The 15,459-nt window shown below is 41.5% G+C and overlaps 1 protein-coding gene across 8 annotated transcripts in view; it reads left to right on the plus strand.

The window, feature by feature from the left end:
* The first annotated feature begins 208 nt into the window (after positions 1–208).
* The window catches only part of LOC310948724 (LIM and calponin homology domains-containing protein 1-like), an 88,867-nt gene continuing 73,616 nt past the window's right edge, over positions 209–15,459 (plus strand). For all 8 annotated transcript variants that reach the window (XM_083915945.1, XM_083915950.1, XM_083915948.1 and 5 more), the window contains exon 1: positions 209–484. In XM_083915945.1, coding sequence (XP_083772071.1) covers positions 383–484 — 102 coding nt within the window. In that variant the 5' untranslated portion in view covers positions 209–382. The remainder of the gene's footprint in view (positions 485–15,459) is intronic.

Genomic DNA, 15,459 nt, shown 5'->3' on the forward strand with positions numbered 1-15,459 from the left:
CGTAAATGATGCAAATTAAAGTCATTAAAATCGTTTTGTATTAAGGGTGCATTTATTTTACACTGTAATATTATTTTTGTTATTTCTGAATGTAGTTATGTTCGTCGACTGAAAGCTTTTATTTTGAGCTGTCTCACCGGAAGTCCTGTCCCTGACTCTGGCTCCCTTGACTCTGGTTGTCCTCCCGCAGTCTCCAACAGGAGCGACACCGGAGAGCAGCAACTGGTTCGTCCGCCTCAACACCCACAACCGACGGGAGAAGAACGGGCTCACCTGCACAAGTCACGTCTACTTTGTGGTGGAATAACGCGGCACTGAGCTGCTTTCACACCGCTCTCACGCTTCGGCACTTACCGTTAGTGGAGCAACAGCGTCCTCGCCAATGGCAAGTCCGGTCGCAGACATAGGAGAGTCTCATCAGCATCACCCTGCGACCGAGTCGGCTGCAGACTCCGCGTTTCAGGAAGCTCAGACATGGATAGAGGTGAGTCACAGACGAGTCCAAATACTGTTTTAAGTCCTTAGCACTTTGTGTTTCCCTACCGCGCAGGTGTTTTGTTGTCACTGCGTGGCCTTATAGTCACTTGTTTGCAGGTTTTATCCGCAGCGCCGTCTCCTTTTAAACGGCAGTCTGGGTTTATTGCTTCGTCACCTGTTGAAAGGTGACTCTGAACTGCAGGACTATGATGACACTTCCCCGTCTTTATTCCTGTGAAGTTCCTGTGGTAGAAGTTATCGTGCCTCTTGCTCATAAATGCATTTTTTTGCAAGTATGTTGAATTAGTTGGTATTTTAGTCTTCTGCAATTTTACATAATAACCTGCACCCAATACTGAGTTAATAATAACCATATTATTCTTAAAGTAAGTTACATTGTTGATCCCTAACTACAATGATATCGTGTATCCTAAATAGGATACTGCACATAGTTGTAGTAGACCCTGCAGCAGGCTTGGTGAGGGCCATTGTACAGTTGCTGTGGGGCCTGGTGCGTGTTTGACTGAAAACAATGAATGCATCATGTGGAATGGATTTTTGCTTCATTGCGAGCCCAGTGAACAATAATCACACAAGCAAGGTTTTGTTCTGGGTGAATTTCAAACACGACACTTGCCTGCCCCCATTGCATTTGACTTTGTCATCCTGCAGAGAGCTGTCCTCTTGTCGGCCTCCAAAACATCGATGACCGGCTCTTTATCCGTTGCATGTCGTTGGAATGCGGTCCCCAGCTTTGCAGGTTTACATAAAGGCTTACAAATCTGATTTGAAGCCCACTGTGGCATAAGTGAGGGATTTGTTGCTCTGGATTATGGGGCTGTAGGTCCACCATACTCTTCCCTAATTTACATTTAACTAATATGTTTAGCCTCGATTAGCTTTGGCAAACACACATCCATCAGTCATCCCCTCTTTAAAAATCAAATAAGGTTGATAGTGCGGCTGAAATGATTAGTCCATTTGTCAATCCACTAAACAATTATGATAAGATAATCATTCAAGTCATTTTTTTCAACTAAACTATCAAAAATCTCTGGATCCTGCTTCTTAAAGGTGAATATTTACTGTTTTTCTTGGTCTGCTAAGATGACACTGAACACTATCAGGGACTGTTAGACTCTGGACAATGTGATGATTCATCAAGAAAATAATTGTGGAACTAATCCATACTCGAACTGTTTGTTGAAGTCTATTCTCAAGTTCATTTTTGAGGTCTGTTTTAAACAAAAGATATTTGAATATAAAAAAATACATTAATTTATTCATTCATCTTCAACCGCTTGTCCCTGTCGGGGTCCTGGGGGGGGCTGGAGCCGATCCCAGCTGACATCGGGTGTGAGGCGGGATACACCCTGGACAGGACGCCAGTCTATCGCAGGGCACATAGAGACGAACAGAGACAGACGACCAGATATCCAAATATGAAACTGCTGTTGATCTAAAATGAAGACAGATTCAGCCGAGCTTTTTTCTCTCGTTAAATGTTTCCAGGATCTCTTTTCCAAGAACTATTTTAATTTTATAAGAGATAGCTTTTCCAAACCAGCCGCCATGATGGTCCGTTTTGAAATCCGAGAGCACGAGTCAAGCGTCTGTCCAATCATGTGCAGCCATCGTGGTTGTAGGTGGCTGTAGACACTTTTCTCAGTCTGTCATTGGTCATTGAGGAGAAATTGACAACTGCTCGTGACAACTCCATTGAGCGTCCAATGCTGGGAAGCGGGGCGTCTCTTGCATGCAAAAACACCGTTGTGGATATGTGCCACTTCATCGGAGAAAGGTGGACGTCAGAGACAGACAAGCGACGCCTCCCCCAACCCGTCACCCGCTCTCCATGGTAAAATACTCTACTTGTAACATTTATAGTTTAAAGAGTGTATAAAAACAGGTCTTTTTAATGTAGTCCGCTCCTTGTATTTTTTGGATGTTTTCAACTCTGAATATCTTACTAAAAACCTTTTTTTTAACCATACTGTGTGTACACTAATCCAATTGTATTACATTTCAAAGTACTACTGAAAATCACAGATCCTCTTTTAGTGTGTCAGGCGCCATTACAGACCTATTTAGAAGTACCAAACTCCTCGGAGGCTCATATCAAATCTTTAAAAAGCCACTACTGACCTAGAATCTCTGAGGCAGATCCGGACTGAGAGCTGAAAAGACGGGAGTGAACTGATACCACTCGTAAGTTGTTGTTCTTCTATCACCCTTGCCCCGTGGGGACTGATTTCGTTACCCACACACACAGTGACGGCCCTCCAGTCACCTCAGGGAACCAGAGACAGGTCACTGGATCCTGAATGAATAGTACAAGACAAAGCTTCAGTCATCATCCCAATGGCCAATGTTTGACGTTTTTTATTCAGCCTCTGTGTGGTATATGGTGTCAGGACTTGAGGCTAGAGGTTAACAACAGGTCCACTGTTTGCCATGTACTGTCAGTGGCAAACTGTGCAAAGAGACTCTCTCTCAGCTAGCATTAGGACTGGGAATTGTTAAAAAATGTTCGCTGTTACCTTGACTTGGATACCAGCTCCTGAACAACACTCTTTTCTATACCAATTTTATTAAAAGGAACTTACAAAATTAGACATTACGACACAAATCTTCTGTTCAGATGCTTTACACCTATGAAACGCATGCTGTAGTCAAGCCTCTATAAAAACAACCACACACACGTAAGCATTGTCTCTATGTGTAATGTTGTGTTGTACTTGCATTACTCTATAACCTGTAACGTTAGACAGCCAATCGCCAGCATTATTAGATCCATGCTGCATGCTCATTGGCTCACTGACATCATTGAGACTCACTCCTTTATGTACTGAAATTTGGTCTGAAATGACAAGTCTTTTTTCCATGCTATTTAAGCAATTCAGTCGGCGCCTAAAAGTATCAAAGTTTGCTACCTAGCCCTAGCCAGCATCCTCACAGTGGACACTTTGTGTTGTTCACTTCTTCAGCCATACATCCTTGGTTTTAAGTAAAACGTTACAAAACATTTCAAAAGATAGACGTGCCTACGGAGGCATCTTTGATCACTTCTTCATGCTATTTCATAGTCTGTTCACACACACTGTTTGGCGTGTTTTTTTTCTAACATGCTGTTTAGTTTTGGTGTGTTTTGGCAGGTGACAAATAATTCTAACTCAGCTGTGCATTGGCTTAGCTCACAGATTCCCCTGAGACGCTTGTTAAATAACAGATTTATGCTTCTCTGTCAATGTGTTCTGGTGGTCCCGCCATAGTCGCATCCGGAGTGGAACCTGATTTACAGTTGGCCGTCGGATTTAAATCTGTATGTTGAAGTAGCACGACCGTAACTAAATGGATGGACATATCCTGAATTATTATATCTGTGTCATACAAGGGTTTCCCGCAGCACTCTACAGCTTAGGCGGCTGCCTAAACAGCACAGCCCTGCCATTTTAAATAACGTCTTCCCAAATTTTTTTATTTTTGAGCGATATCCGGCATGTTCCTTTGTCCTGTTTTATTCCTCTCATTCCAAACTAGTGTTGCACAGTAAAACAATACTAGACAGGTACTGCGATACCCTGCCATTAAAAAAAATCCAATTTCAAGTTTTATTTATGTTTTATTATGAACTTAGTGCGACAGTGCGTCTGTGTGTGCGTACTGCTTGCAGTCAGAGAGGCTATGTTTCATAGTGACATGTCACTCAGAGTGAGACAGACATGGCTGAAAGTGGCTCAAGTTCTCCTGCCGACCATCCTAGGCTTGTTTATATACCTGATGATGGTTTTTGTTACCACCGTGGTATCATTTGAGTATCGGTATCGAGATATTTTAGACAGATATCGTACTGAAGTTATACTTTTGGTATCGTGACATCACTCTTCCAACTCCACTCTCTGAATTACAAAATAGTTTTCTCTCAAATTTGTGACCGTGGGAGTTACAGTAAGGTCAAATGGCGACCAACTGACCTGTCTGTAAAACACCAAACCTTGATGACGCATTCACACCTCCATTCATTACTTCCTTGTCTGCTGCTTCCTCTCACCATGCCGTCAGTAACACTGTCTCTAATGATGGTGTTTAGCCACCTCTGAACCTAAGTGCCTGATTGGCCCTTTGATGAGGTTGATTGATGTGTGTCGTCGCCACAGGGTGTTCGCACGAACGAAAACCCAACCAAATGAGCTCACTGTTTCTTTTGCCCAACACACATTTTCGTGGTTTGATGAATTGGCTTTCTTCTGAATGGTGGTTGATGACTGTTTTGCTGTTGGCAAATTCATATCGAATCATAACAGTGAGAGAATAATTCTGTGGGAGTCGCATTATTTCACTCACTTTCTTATGGTTAAAGAGAGGGAAATCATCCGACTGATGAATTAACATGAAGATTTTGCATTGGCCCAAATGGAAAGTCTTAAATCATTTAACCAAAAACTTTCAAAGTAAAGCAGACCCATTTTGGCACGTGGAGTGTTATTGTCAGTTTTAAACAAAGGCGAGTATGAGAGATGAACTCACTGAAGTACTGTAATTCATGGTTTTGCTGGTTTTCCTCTGACTCAATATTCAGTAAAGCAGACAGACGGCAGTTAAACAGTGTTGCCAGAGAAACTGTCTCGTACAGTTTAGAACATAGTATGTGATCTAAAACCTGCTTAGAGCTGAGGCTTTCCCATGACAGCGGAGTCAACCCTGGGGTCTGCATAAAAGGGACTTGACATGTTGGACTAGCTCTACACATTTGTTAAAGGTGGTTGGTGATACGTCTGTGTGTTCTTTTCTGTGCCTGCATGTCTACAAAAATCAGGTATTAAATGTGTGATGCTTAGTCTTTCCACAAGCCCATTTCACACAGTCAGATGTGGGACTATGGCACCTTTTTTATTACAACCACTGTCTGTGTGAAAGGTAAGAAGACGGAACGGGGGACCGATCTGTTCAAACACACACAGCGGCACTGTGGTCCATCTATGCCCTGCGCTCTACTGACATTGGTGCTCCTATGATGTATAAAGTTGACAGATGGTGGGTCCGGTTTGAGTGGTTGATAAACAGTGCAGATCAGCTCACACGCACTAGAGGCCGGAGCCGGCTGATAAGTGAAATCACACATATGGGCACCATTACACTGCTTTTTATTGGTACCGTGTGAATAAACAAAGCCGGCACACCGGTGGACCTTCATTAAGGCGCTATTGCAGAATCTCTGTGGGGACTACGGGCTGTTCAAGTTTTCAAAATTTGATTGCAACAGAAAAAAGTGTGTTTTTTGCATACTTTTTGCAATATCTCCATAGTTTTTAGTGTGATTTCCTTCTCATTTTATGTTGAAAATTGCTTCTTAGTTGCCTGCCGATCGCACTCATTCTCTCTCTCTCTCTCCCTTTATCTCTTTAGTGATTGATATAGCTGTATTATGTGTCCGGCATTTGTAACGCTAATAATTTATCATGACATGATGTCTTTTTTTCCCGCAAATCAAGTCTCAACACGTTCAGTGTCTCTTCTCCATTACTTCTGCTTTGTCTAAGTGTCTGTCTTTCTCTTTAACCTCGAACTCCTTCTATCCAAGTCATGGCATGTTTAGGGGGTTGTGAATAATAAAAAGTTAAATTGTGACATGCCTGAAAGGGAAAGTGATGTCATCTACATGTCAATGATTGATATTATTCCAGTGATATCATTGTACTTAACAACCAAATCACAAGACTGATCCATCCTATTAGATTGTCTATTCAGCCTAGATATCACTGTGACGAGAGAGTTGATTTAGTATTTCGTAGTATACACACACTATTTCATCTTGAGGCTTAAGTTCTGAGTGTTTTTGGTATATGTGCAGTGGTGTAACATAGAACACAAGCCCAACGGTTCCACTAAAAACTGCAAAATACAGCTGCAACCAGTAACCTTGTTTTTGTGTTTTAAGTCATAACTGAATCAAAGTGAAAGTGAAGTTCAATACTGACAATTAGGACCAACCTAATCACCCTTGAATGTGATATGGGACGTAAGGTTAAAGTGCCAAACGGGACTAGGCTTGATGACAGCTTGTGGTGTTTGCTACGGAAACTTGAGCCAGGAAATTATGAACCAATCTAAGCAGATGGAGGGAAAAGAGGGTAATATTGCCAAGAACACTGAAGATGATCCTCACTCTTTAAGAACAATATGTTATCTCTCCCGATCAAAGATGATGTAATATAAGATCTTTGCACAACAGGTTATTTGAATAGTGGTTGCACATTGTGTCAACAATAGATCAGAGAGATAAAGGTTTTGTGATTGGGTTGATAGAAATTTGGTCTGAGTGCTGTGTGGAAAACATCAGTCAGAGGGTGCTTAGTTCTGAGCAAACTATGTTTTTGGAGTGAAATAAATGACTGGCATCCATCATGTTTGTCTCCTCCATTAAAATGAAAGGGAGAGTGAGCCTGTGTAGAGAGATGGCAGAGAAGGGAACCATAATATATGGATGTTTACTAAGGCTGCAGTCCACACATTCATGTCATTTATGCAACACATCTTAACATAAATATGCATTTCTTTGCAATATGGTAATATGTTTCATTTTTTTCAAAACTGTTCCCTCTGCAATATTAGAGTGTTTTATTAATTGCAGCACCTAAAATTTGGTCATCAGCTAATTGACATCCTTGAAACTCTGCTAGACGCTTGAACTCCCATAATAAAGTGGATACATACTGGATAATTGGCATTCATTATAATATGAGTTGTCTATGTCGCTGCCTTTTGCATTTGTGACTACATACACACTGTTGATGTAGGGAAACCGTCATTGTTTCATCATTGAGTATCATGATAGATGATACGATGCCTGATCTTTAGTGATACAGGCCCCTGACCAAAAGGTCAATCTGCACATCAACAGCCATTTGCCTGTCAAAATGACCTTGAGTGACACACGGGTAAGAGGATTAGCTTTATACCAGTTCTATGAAATGTTAATGTTCTGAATCTGCACTAGTATGAGGTCTTGTCCTATTTGGATGCCATGACAGCAACAGAACAGGAAAAATGCAATGCAGCACACCTCTCTGTGCTTTTGACCCTGGACTGTTTTGGACCGTGTGCTCAGAAAGATCTGTAATCACCTCTGAATTAATCCATGATGTCATTCTCAGTTTGGGGCATTGTCATTGTTTTCCCACGGAAAGGACTCATGTGTTAAGTGCCGATGTTTCTTTTCAGTTTCTATCAAAGTATGTGAGGGGGACTGCTATGACGAAAAGCCCCGGAAGAGTGTAATTTTAGAAGGAAGTGTCTGTCAGAAGGGTTTAGGCCAGATTGAGGATGTCTCCTTCATCACTCGCCTTAATGCTCTGATGAACTGGAAATCCATGGTCTACCACAACCCCCCTCTTCTCACTGGGCAGCTTGAATGGTAACCCAAGGGCTAAGAGTTACACTGTTAGGTGTATTATTCCAGGATTAGTGAAGTTGCAACATGGACACGATTAATTTCAGCTGCGTTCATACCTACATTTATGATATCTGCTGTCAGTGTGTTTATGCTCTAGGGCTGCAGCTATCAAATCTTTTTGTAATTGAGTAGTCTACCTATTATTCCATCCATTAATCGAGTAATCGGTTAAAAAAAATATATACTTTTGTGTAAAAATGTATTATAATATGCGTTATTTTGTAAAAAGAAAAATTATGTCTGAGATAGGGCTATTTGGTGTGGTATTCTAACAGGCGCGTGTGTGTGCGTGCGTGTGCGTGTGTGTGTGTGTGTGTGTGTGTGCACGTGAGGGGGAGAGAGAGAGAGAGAGACTAGATGTGTGTGCGCTGAAGGCAATACTCTTGCAATTTACCATGAATCATTTTACAATTTAAACAATTCGGGTGGTGCATACAACTCCACCTGACACAGGTGTTTACTAAGAGCGAGTCGTTCTCTTCCTGTTTACCGTAACAACAAGAAATGTACAAAATGCCACTGACTGTTAAACAAAACTATAAAGACTCATCAGGTAGGTAACGTTATGTTTAACATTGTCATGATAAACTAAACATGGAGGCATTCACGAGGACAGTTTATTTATTTATGTTTCCTAAATTAAAACCTCCAAACCACTATTATTGAACAAGTCACAACATATACAACCATGTACATTCTGCTCAGTTGAGCTATAGCTGACACTGTACAAGTGCAATACACAATTGGATGTTGTTTTTTCATTTGGAGTACATAAATCAGCCTCAGTCACTCACACAAATAGGAAATCCCTGAAAGTAAGATGCTAATCGCTAATCCTGTGGTTATGATCTTCTTAATCTCAGCCGAGGCCGTCTGTCCTCTCCTGGCGAAGCAGAAGAAAGAGCTGGGGTGTTGACACAGTGGCATTAGTGAAAGAACAGGGGATTAGATGTTTTAGAGAAGCACGCCTTGTCATACCCCTATATGTCTGTCAACCACCTAATACTGCTGACCTTTCAAATTCTAGCTTTACCTTTTCAATTACTGTATGTATGAGTGCTCTGGGATGCATCATAGTGGGTCACGGCCGGGCCACACTGCAGTGTCAGCAGTGCGTGTGCATCGCCAAACCTGTTGCTTTTTACGCACACGCTAACAGATTGGAGCAGCCACACTGCCTGCCTGAGCCGCCCCACTGCCTGCCTGAGCAGCCACACTGCCTGCCTGAGCAGCCACACTGCCTGCCTGAGCAGCCACACTGCCTGAGCAGCCACACTGCCTGCCTGAGCAGCCACACTGCCTGCCTGAGCAGCCACACTGCCTGCCTGAGCAGCATGGCTCAGCTGCTGAGGGACTGCGTGTCAGCTGAGGAACATCTAGAGAATAGAGATCTCGCCTTTTTTTACTGCTACACGTGAGTGGCTCGCAGCAGAAAGAGACAGTGAATTGTCTTACAGTCATATTGACATCATAACAGCACTTCCACTACAGTTTCCATGTTTATGTAGAATCTGTCAACTCAACACTTTGGGTTTCTGTGGACCTTTTGTCTAAAATAAATGTAAATTACATTTATAAATAAATAAAATCACACATTGATTAATAGCATTAGGACACTCAATGTAGAAAGGCAAGCTGTGTGTGAACTGCAGCAGTTTCAGCAAGGCTGCCACCAGGCACTGCTAATGCATCTGGTCTGGCTCGGCCGTTATATATGGTCAGTAGAGATACCAAAGATTCATTAGTCGATGCCAATACCAGTGAAATGACAAGATTCGGAAACATGGCCGATACTAGTTGATATGAGAGAACAATTAAACTTGCTCAGTTGAGACAAATTCCTGAAGGCCTCTCCATTTATCTCTCGTAGATGATTCAAATGGCCAACGTGATTTGTTTTGTTTTCTACTCAGTGTACTTGCAGATTACAGCCATGCGTAGCCTATAGCGCCAACTTCTGACTTAACTATACTGCCGACTACTTTATTAGCTTCAAACCTTTTAATGTAAATGCAACAAAAGTGCATTTCTTTTTTTGCGTCTTTTCAATTGTTCGCTTAAAATTCACCTGACAATTCAATTAAATAACTGCTAATGACTCAATGCAGCAAAAGCCTGCCAGTCTGGGTCCAGATGGGTATTATGAACACATGCATGTTTGGTGGGGTGATCATGTGATGGATTACCAAAGTAAATGGGGGATTAGGTTTTTTTGCATTGGTTTCACATTTTCTATAGCTAATCCTGAAGGCAACATCCCTGATCATCAGCCATTCTGGTGTACCTGCGTGACCTGCCTGACTTGTGTAATGCCCTTCATCTCAAGGATCTTTCAAAAAAGCAATGCATTTGTTGGCTGCTGTTCACTTCCAGCAAAGGCAAAGTGTACATTTGAAGGCTATACCTGCCAAAGTAGACGCACATAAGAAATTAACTCTTCCAGAGCAAACAGCTCATTTTATATAGTCAACACTGCAGGTACCTCATTTCACTACCAAATATATTCTAATACAGTAGGCCACAAAGTAGGTAGGATGAAAGCAACTTTATCCAGTTAGGTTGATAACAACTGGATAGCTTTAAGGTCTACTGACTGGCGTGGCTTGGCGTTTTCTAGTCATATGATGCATTTGAGTTTACATAGGAGGCTACAAAACAGTGCCATCCTAAAAACTATACTATAATAACATGTTACCCTTATGATAAACTGCTGACCTGTTCAGGCCACTTGATGGCCTATATAGCCCATCTGGACCCTAAACTGGATAAGCAGTATAGAAAACTGTTGGATGAATAGAAAGATGGGATTATAAGAGCAGAGCACAGAGAATATCATCTGTTTAGTCCCCTTTGACTTTCTGGCTTTGTGTGCATGTCTGTGCATGCCTGTTAGTGCCCGATGTTGCAAGTCTGTCTCTGACAAGACCTTGTTCGGCTGTCAGGTCTGTGTGCTCATGAACTGAAAGAGAAAAAGCGATTCAGAGGAGGTGAGAGCAAGGCAGTGTGGCACTCAAACTGCAGTGCGACACATACACACACACACGCACACTAAGCACAGGATTAAAGGAGGTACCACCGGCTGTGTGCCAGGGCTGCACAGCGACTCTCTGCAGGGAAGCTGTTAACAATTGTTGTTCCTTGCCACACTAGCTAGTGCACCTTAAGCTCTCTCTGAGAAACGGAACATTGTTTATTAACTGACAGATGACTGACAGCATGTTACTGTGAGGACTCGGCGAAGAGGTTAGGTGATTTTAAAGTCCGTTTTAAGCATGTACAGAATGCCTTTATCAAAAAACACTTCAATTATAAACATCAGGCTCAATATTACATGTTTTCCATGTAGATCATTATCAGCAACTTTCTGTCCTTTCCTTATTTGTACATAAATGTAAGTTTCTCTGCTTGATATTGCTTCACTTTTTACTGTGGCTGGTTTCCACAGTATGTTGGGTGCTGGCAAACTTGAGGTCAGGCTCACCCTGAATCTAAGAAACTTAAATCAAGTGCTAGTATAATGATGAGATATTCAAGGGGAAAATTAAAGCTAATGAGCCGGAGAAACTTTCCTTCTGTCGGTCTCTGCACTAACCGCAGCTGCTTCAATTAAGATACTGCAATTAATAATTTTGTAAAAGAATAAAAAATAAACCCACTCCAAGGCACTCTTTAAGTAGAATGTATGATGTAGTCTTCTTACAATTTGCGGTGCTACTTCATCATGAAAGCCACAGCATGCCCGAAAAGCCCTGGAGTTGTTATCAGTTAATATTTCCTTTGAACCGACCATAAAATGAAAGCTTCATGAGTTTAACTTGAAAGATCTGCTCTCCTTTTTTCATCAAGCAGCAGCCACAAACCAAAGATGACCTTGAAACAGACGCATAGAACTCCGTCCAAGTGTTCTCCGTCCTGTCCTCTTTATAACAATCAAGTCGATCTAAAATATTCAACACTAGTTTTGTGGAGTAGATACAGGGAGAAAGCAACCATACTTGAAATCTGCTTTGCATAGTCCCCATCACCACCACTTGGTAAAGTCCTCCAAATACATCACCTACTCCAAACTGATTTTCTCATCTCACTCATTCAAGCTTTCAGACACAAGCTGTTCTCTAATCTTTGCTCATAATTACAGGCTGTACCTCCTGTCATGTAATCTGCCATCACTCTATTGATTGCCCTTATTCACAGGCAATGTGGGTCACTTTGCATGCCTCCCATTCAACTTAGATTTATTGATTGTTTTGTGGGCTTTTGACTGAAAGGTTACAGGGTCAAGTTCTTAGACCAGTGGGGCAAACCTCTGCAAATGTGCAAGACTCTTCCACGTGCCCTACAGCAAATATTTATCAGTCTCCGGTCCTCACATCACATCTGCTCGAGCTCATTTAGTGCCCAACAGTTGTAGATTTCTAGTGTAGATGTGGCACTTTATTTTGTTCCAAAACAGCATCATATCGCAAGAGGAGTTTCTCACGCACTCCTTTTTGTCTTGCAGCATTTGGAGCTGTTCTAAGCTGCCATATGGGGCTGTTTGATGGGTTGGACTGATGTTTCTCCACCATCCCGGGGATGTTTCTAATTGGGTCATGCAGGCTGAGCTGGTTTCCTAGTTTGAGTTGGGGCACTGGGGAGCTGGACTCTTTCTGACTATCGAGGGAGCAAGTGCAACCTGTGCCGGATGGCAGGTTGACTGACAAATAGCAGTCTTTTTGGAACAGTATTTTTTCATTATATGATTTCACTCTGACACGCTGTTGAGCCTTTTTCTTCCTGGCTCTTAACTTGCTCTTTTTTGTTGTGCAAGATTTTTTCACAAACATAAGTTGATGTTTTAGCCATTTTGCTAGCATGGCATTGAGGACGGTGACGTTGGTTGTTCAGTCCGCCAATATGGTTCACACTGAAATAACTGAAATGTAGGAATGGGCATGAGTGATTGATTACCTTGAGAAGTCCTTGTTTCAAATTAACTGGATTGGTAAACAAGGGCACTTCATTTTTTCTTTTTGTGTGGGCATAGAACCTCTTGTTTCTTGGATTTTTGGAATCGGATCTTTGCCTCACAATCCGAGAGAAGTTGTGTGAACTACATGACAGTGTTACTGTGCAAGGCCCAGACGATACGGATACGGAGGGGGAAAGCAGTGGAAGTCCAACAGACACTGGTACAAAAAAACTTGCAAAGCAGCACCTGGTGATACCTGCAATCTCTGTGCCAGCGAAGCGCCTCTTCTCCACAGCGGGACTGATCATTAACTGAATGCAACTGCAAATTTAATTAGGTTTTTGTAAGGAAACAATCCAAACGAAGGTTGTGAAAAAACAAATCCTTAAGGGTAACTGTGACTGTTTTGATTGAGTGAGCATTGGGTGTTGGGTAGGCTGCTGTGCATCATTATTCCTGCAGGAAGATGCATTGCGTTCTAAAAATACTTTTTGAAAATTGAGTACTCGATTGGCCCTGATGCAATCCTTCGATCTGGGAATTACCTACTCATGCCCGTCCCTATTGGAATGCAATGAAATTTGGTAGAAATAACAATGACGTTGAGGGAATGAATCCCATCAATAATAAATTTGGCTCTTGTCCTGTTTCATAGAACGATATTTTCCTGTTGTTTCAAGCAAACCGTGAATTTGTTCGTCCTTGTGAGATAAAAGTCAGAGGCTTTTTTTGCACTGCAGAGAACCCGATGACTCAGTACCGCCATGAATGGGGCTTTTCCAAATGAGTGGGATGCTTTTCATTGTTTCACACAGTTTCTCATACACATGATTCTATGCACACTCACCCCAGCATTCCTGAGCCCCTCAATCCCCATCCCATTCAAGCACACACACACACACACACACACACACACACACACACACACACACACACACACACACACACACACACACACACACACACACACACACACACACACACACACACACACACACACAGACATACTCACGGAGCTCCCCAGCTAGTCGCCCCCCAACAACAATACATACTGTCACAACAATCTGGAAAGTGACACAATTGTCCCTCAGCTGACTGGCATTTGTCTGGACAGGGCTGCATGATGCAGCATTTGCTGTCAAGTGTATGTCTCTCATATGAATTTAATTCTATAAAGCTATCATTCATGTTTAAATATTCATTTTGTGTACACATTCACCTTCAAAAATGTTACTACTTTTTTTCCTGAATGCCTTTCATTAGCAAGTCATGTAAAGGAATACACTCTTTCTATGGTATGTAGGTCTTTGATTATTTGGATACTTTTTTGTCACACAGTGCAAGCTAGTGTCATTTATTTCATCTTTTAAATTGAGTTGTGTGGTCATTTGTGACCTTTATGGGAGAAGGGAGAGGTATATGACGGAAGAATCTATTTTAGGATTGATAACATGCATGTTCCTGCCCCTTGAGCTGCCCTTCCTGACTGTACACTGGAGATTAACATTGGAGAACAAGTTATTAATACTTGATTTATTCGGAAATATGGTTATTTTTTTAGTGTTCAGTATTTGATAGAATATCAAATGTGGCTATACCACTGCTTTCTTAACATTTTTTTTAAATAACCAAGGCACTTCAACAAAAACTTATATTTTGTGGAAAAAAAACATTGAGCAAAATAAGGAGAACGGTTTCAGATACCTCCCAGTTATTGGTGTTAATCTGGCACCGGGCATCAGCTGCAATTTCCATGCAAGACAACGCCCCTGTCACACCGCAAAACGAGTTACGCAGTTCCTTGAAGCTAAGAATATTACAACAATGAAATGGCCCAGAGTCCAGATTTAAACCCCATAGAGAATCTCTGGAGAATTCTTGGCGACAAAGTATTGGCTAAGAACTCCACTACAGTTAGTGAACCATGGAAGAGACTGAAGAAGAATGGACCAAGAAGATCAAACCAGAGCAGTGTGAGAAGCTAGTGATGTCCTGTGGTCGCAGATGTGTTCAAGTTTTTTAATCATATAGCCCTAAGAAAACAGTTTAAATCTTCTCTTCTGACAAAATGTTTACTGTTACTTACTGTACTACTCTAATTTGCTCATAGTTTTTTTTCCACAAATAAAGGTTTTTGTTGAAGTGCCTTGGTTATTCAAAAAACATGCTAGTATTGCAGTGGTATAGCCACAGCGGATATTCTATCAAATTCTTAACAAAAAAAACTAACAATATTTCAGAATTATTATTTATTTATTCTTTGTTCTCTAATTTTGATCTCCAGTGTTTAATACCAGTATTCAGTTAAAACCATTAGCTGTTAATTGCATAGGAATAAGCGTCAGCTTTATTACTTTTTCTCACATTTTTCATGCTTGCACTTCCTGTTGAAAGTCATAGTGCCACAATTTTGCACGTTCTTAGAATTAAAACCACTTAACACTATTTATTGGACTTAAATAGCGCCTTTCCAGTCTTCTGACTACTCAAGGCGCTTTCACAGTGTTTGTCACATTCACACAGACATTCACACTGATGGCGGTGGACATCTACATACCATCTAATCTACTCATTCACA

This window comes from Echiichthys vipera, assembly GCF_963691815.1.
Source record: "Echiichthys vipera genome assembly, chromosome: 6".
Lineage (NCBI taxonomy): Eukaryota > Metazoa > Chordata > Actinopteri > Perciformes > Trachinidae > Echiichthys > Echiichthys vipera.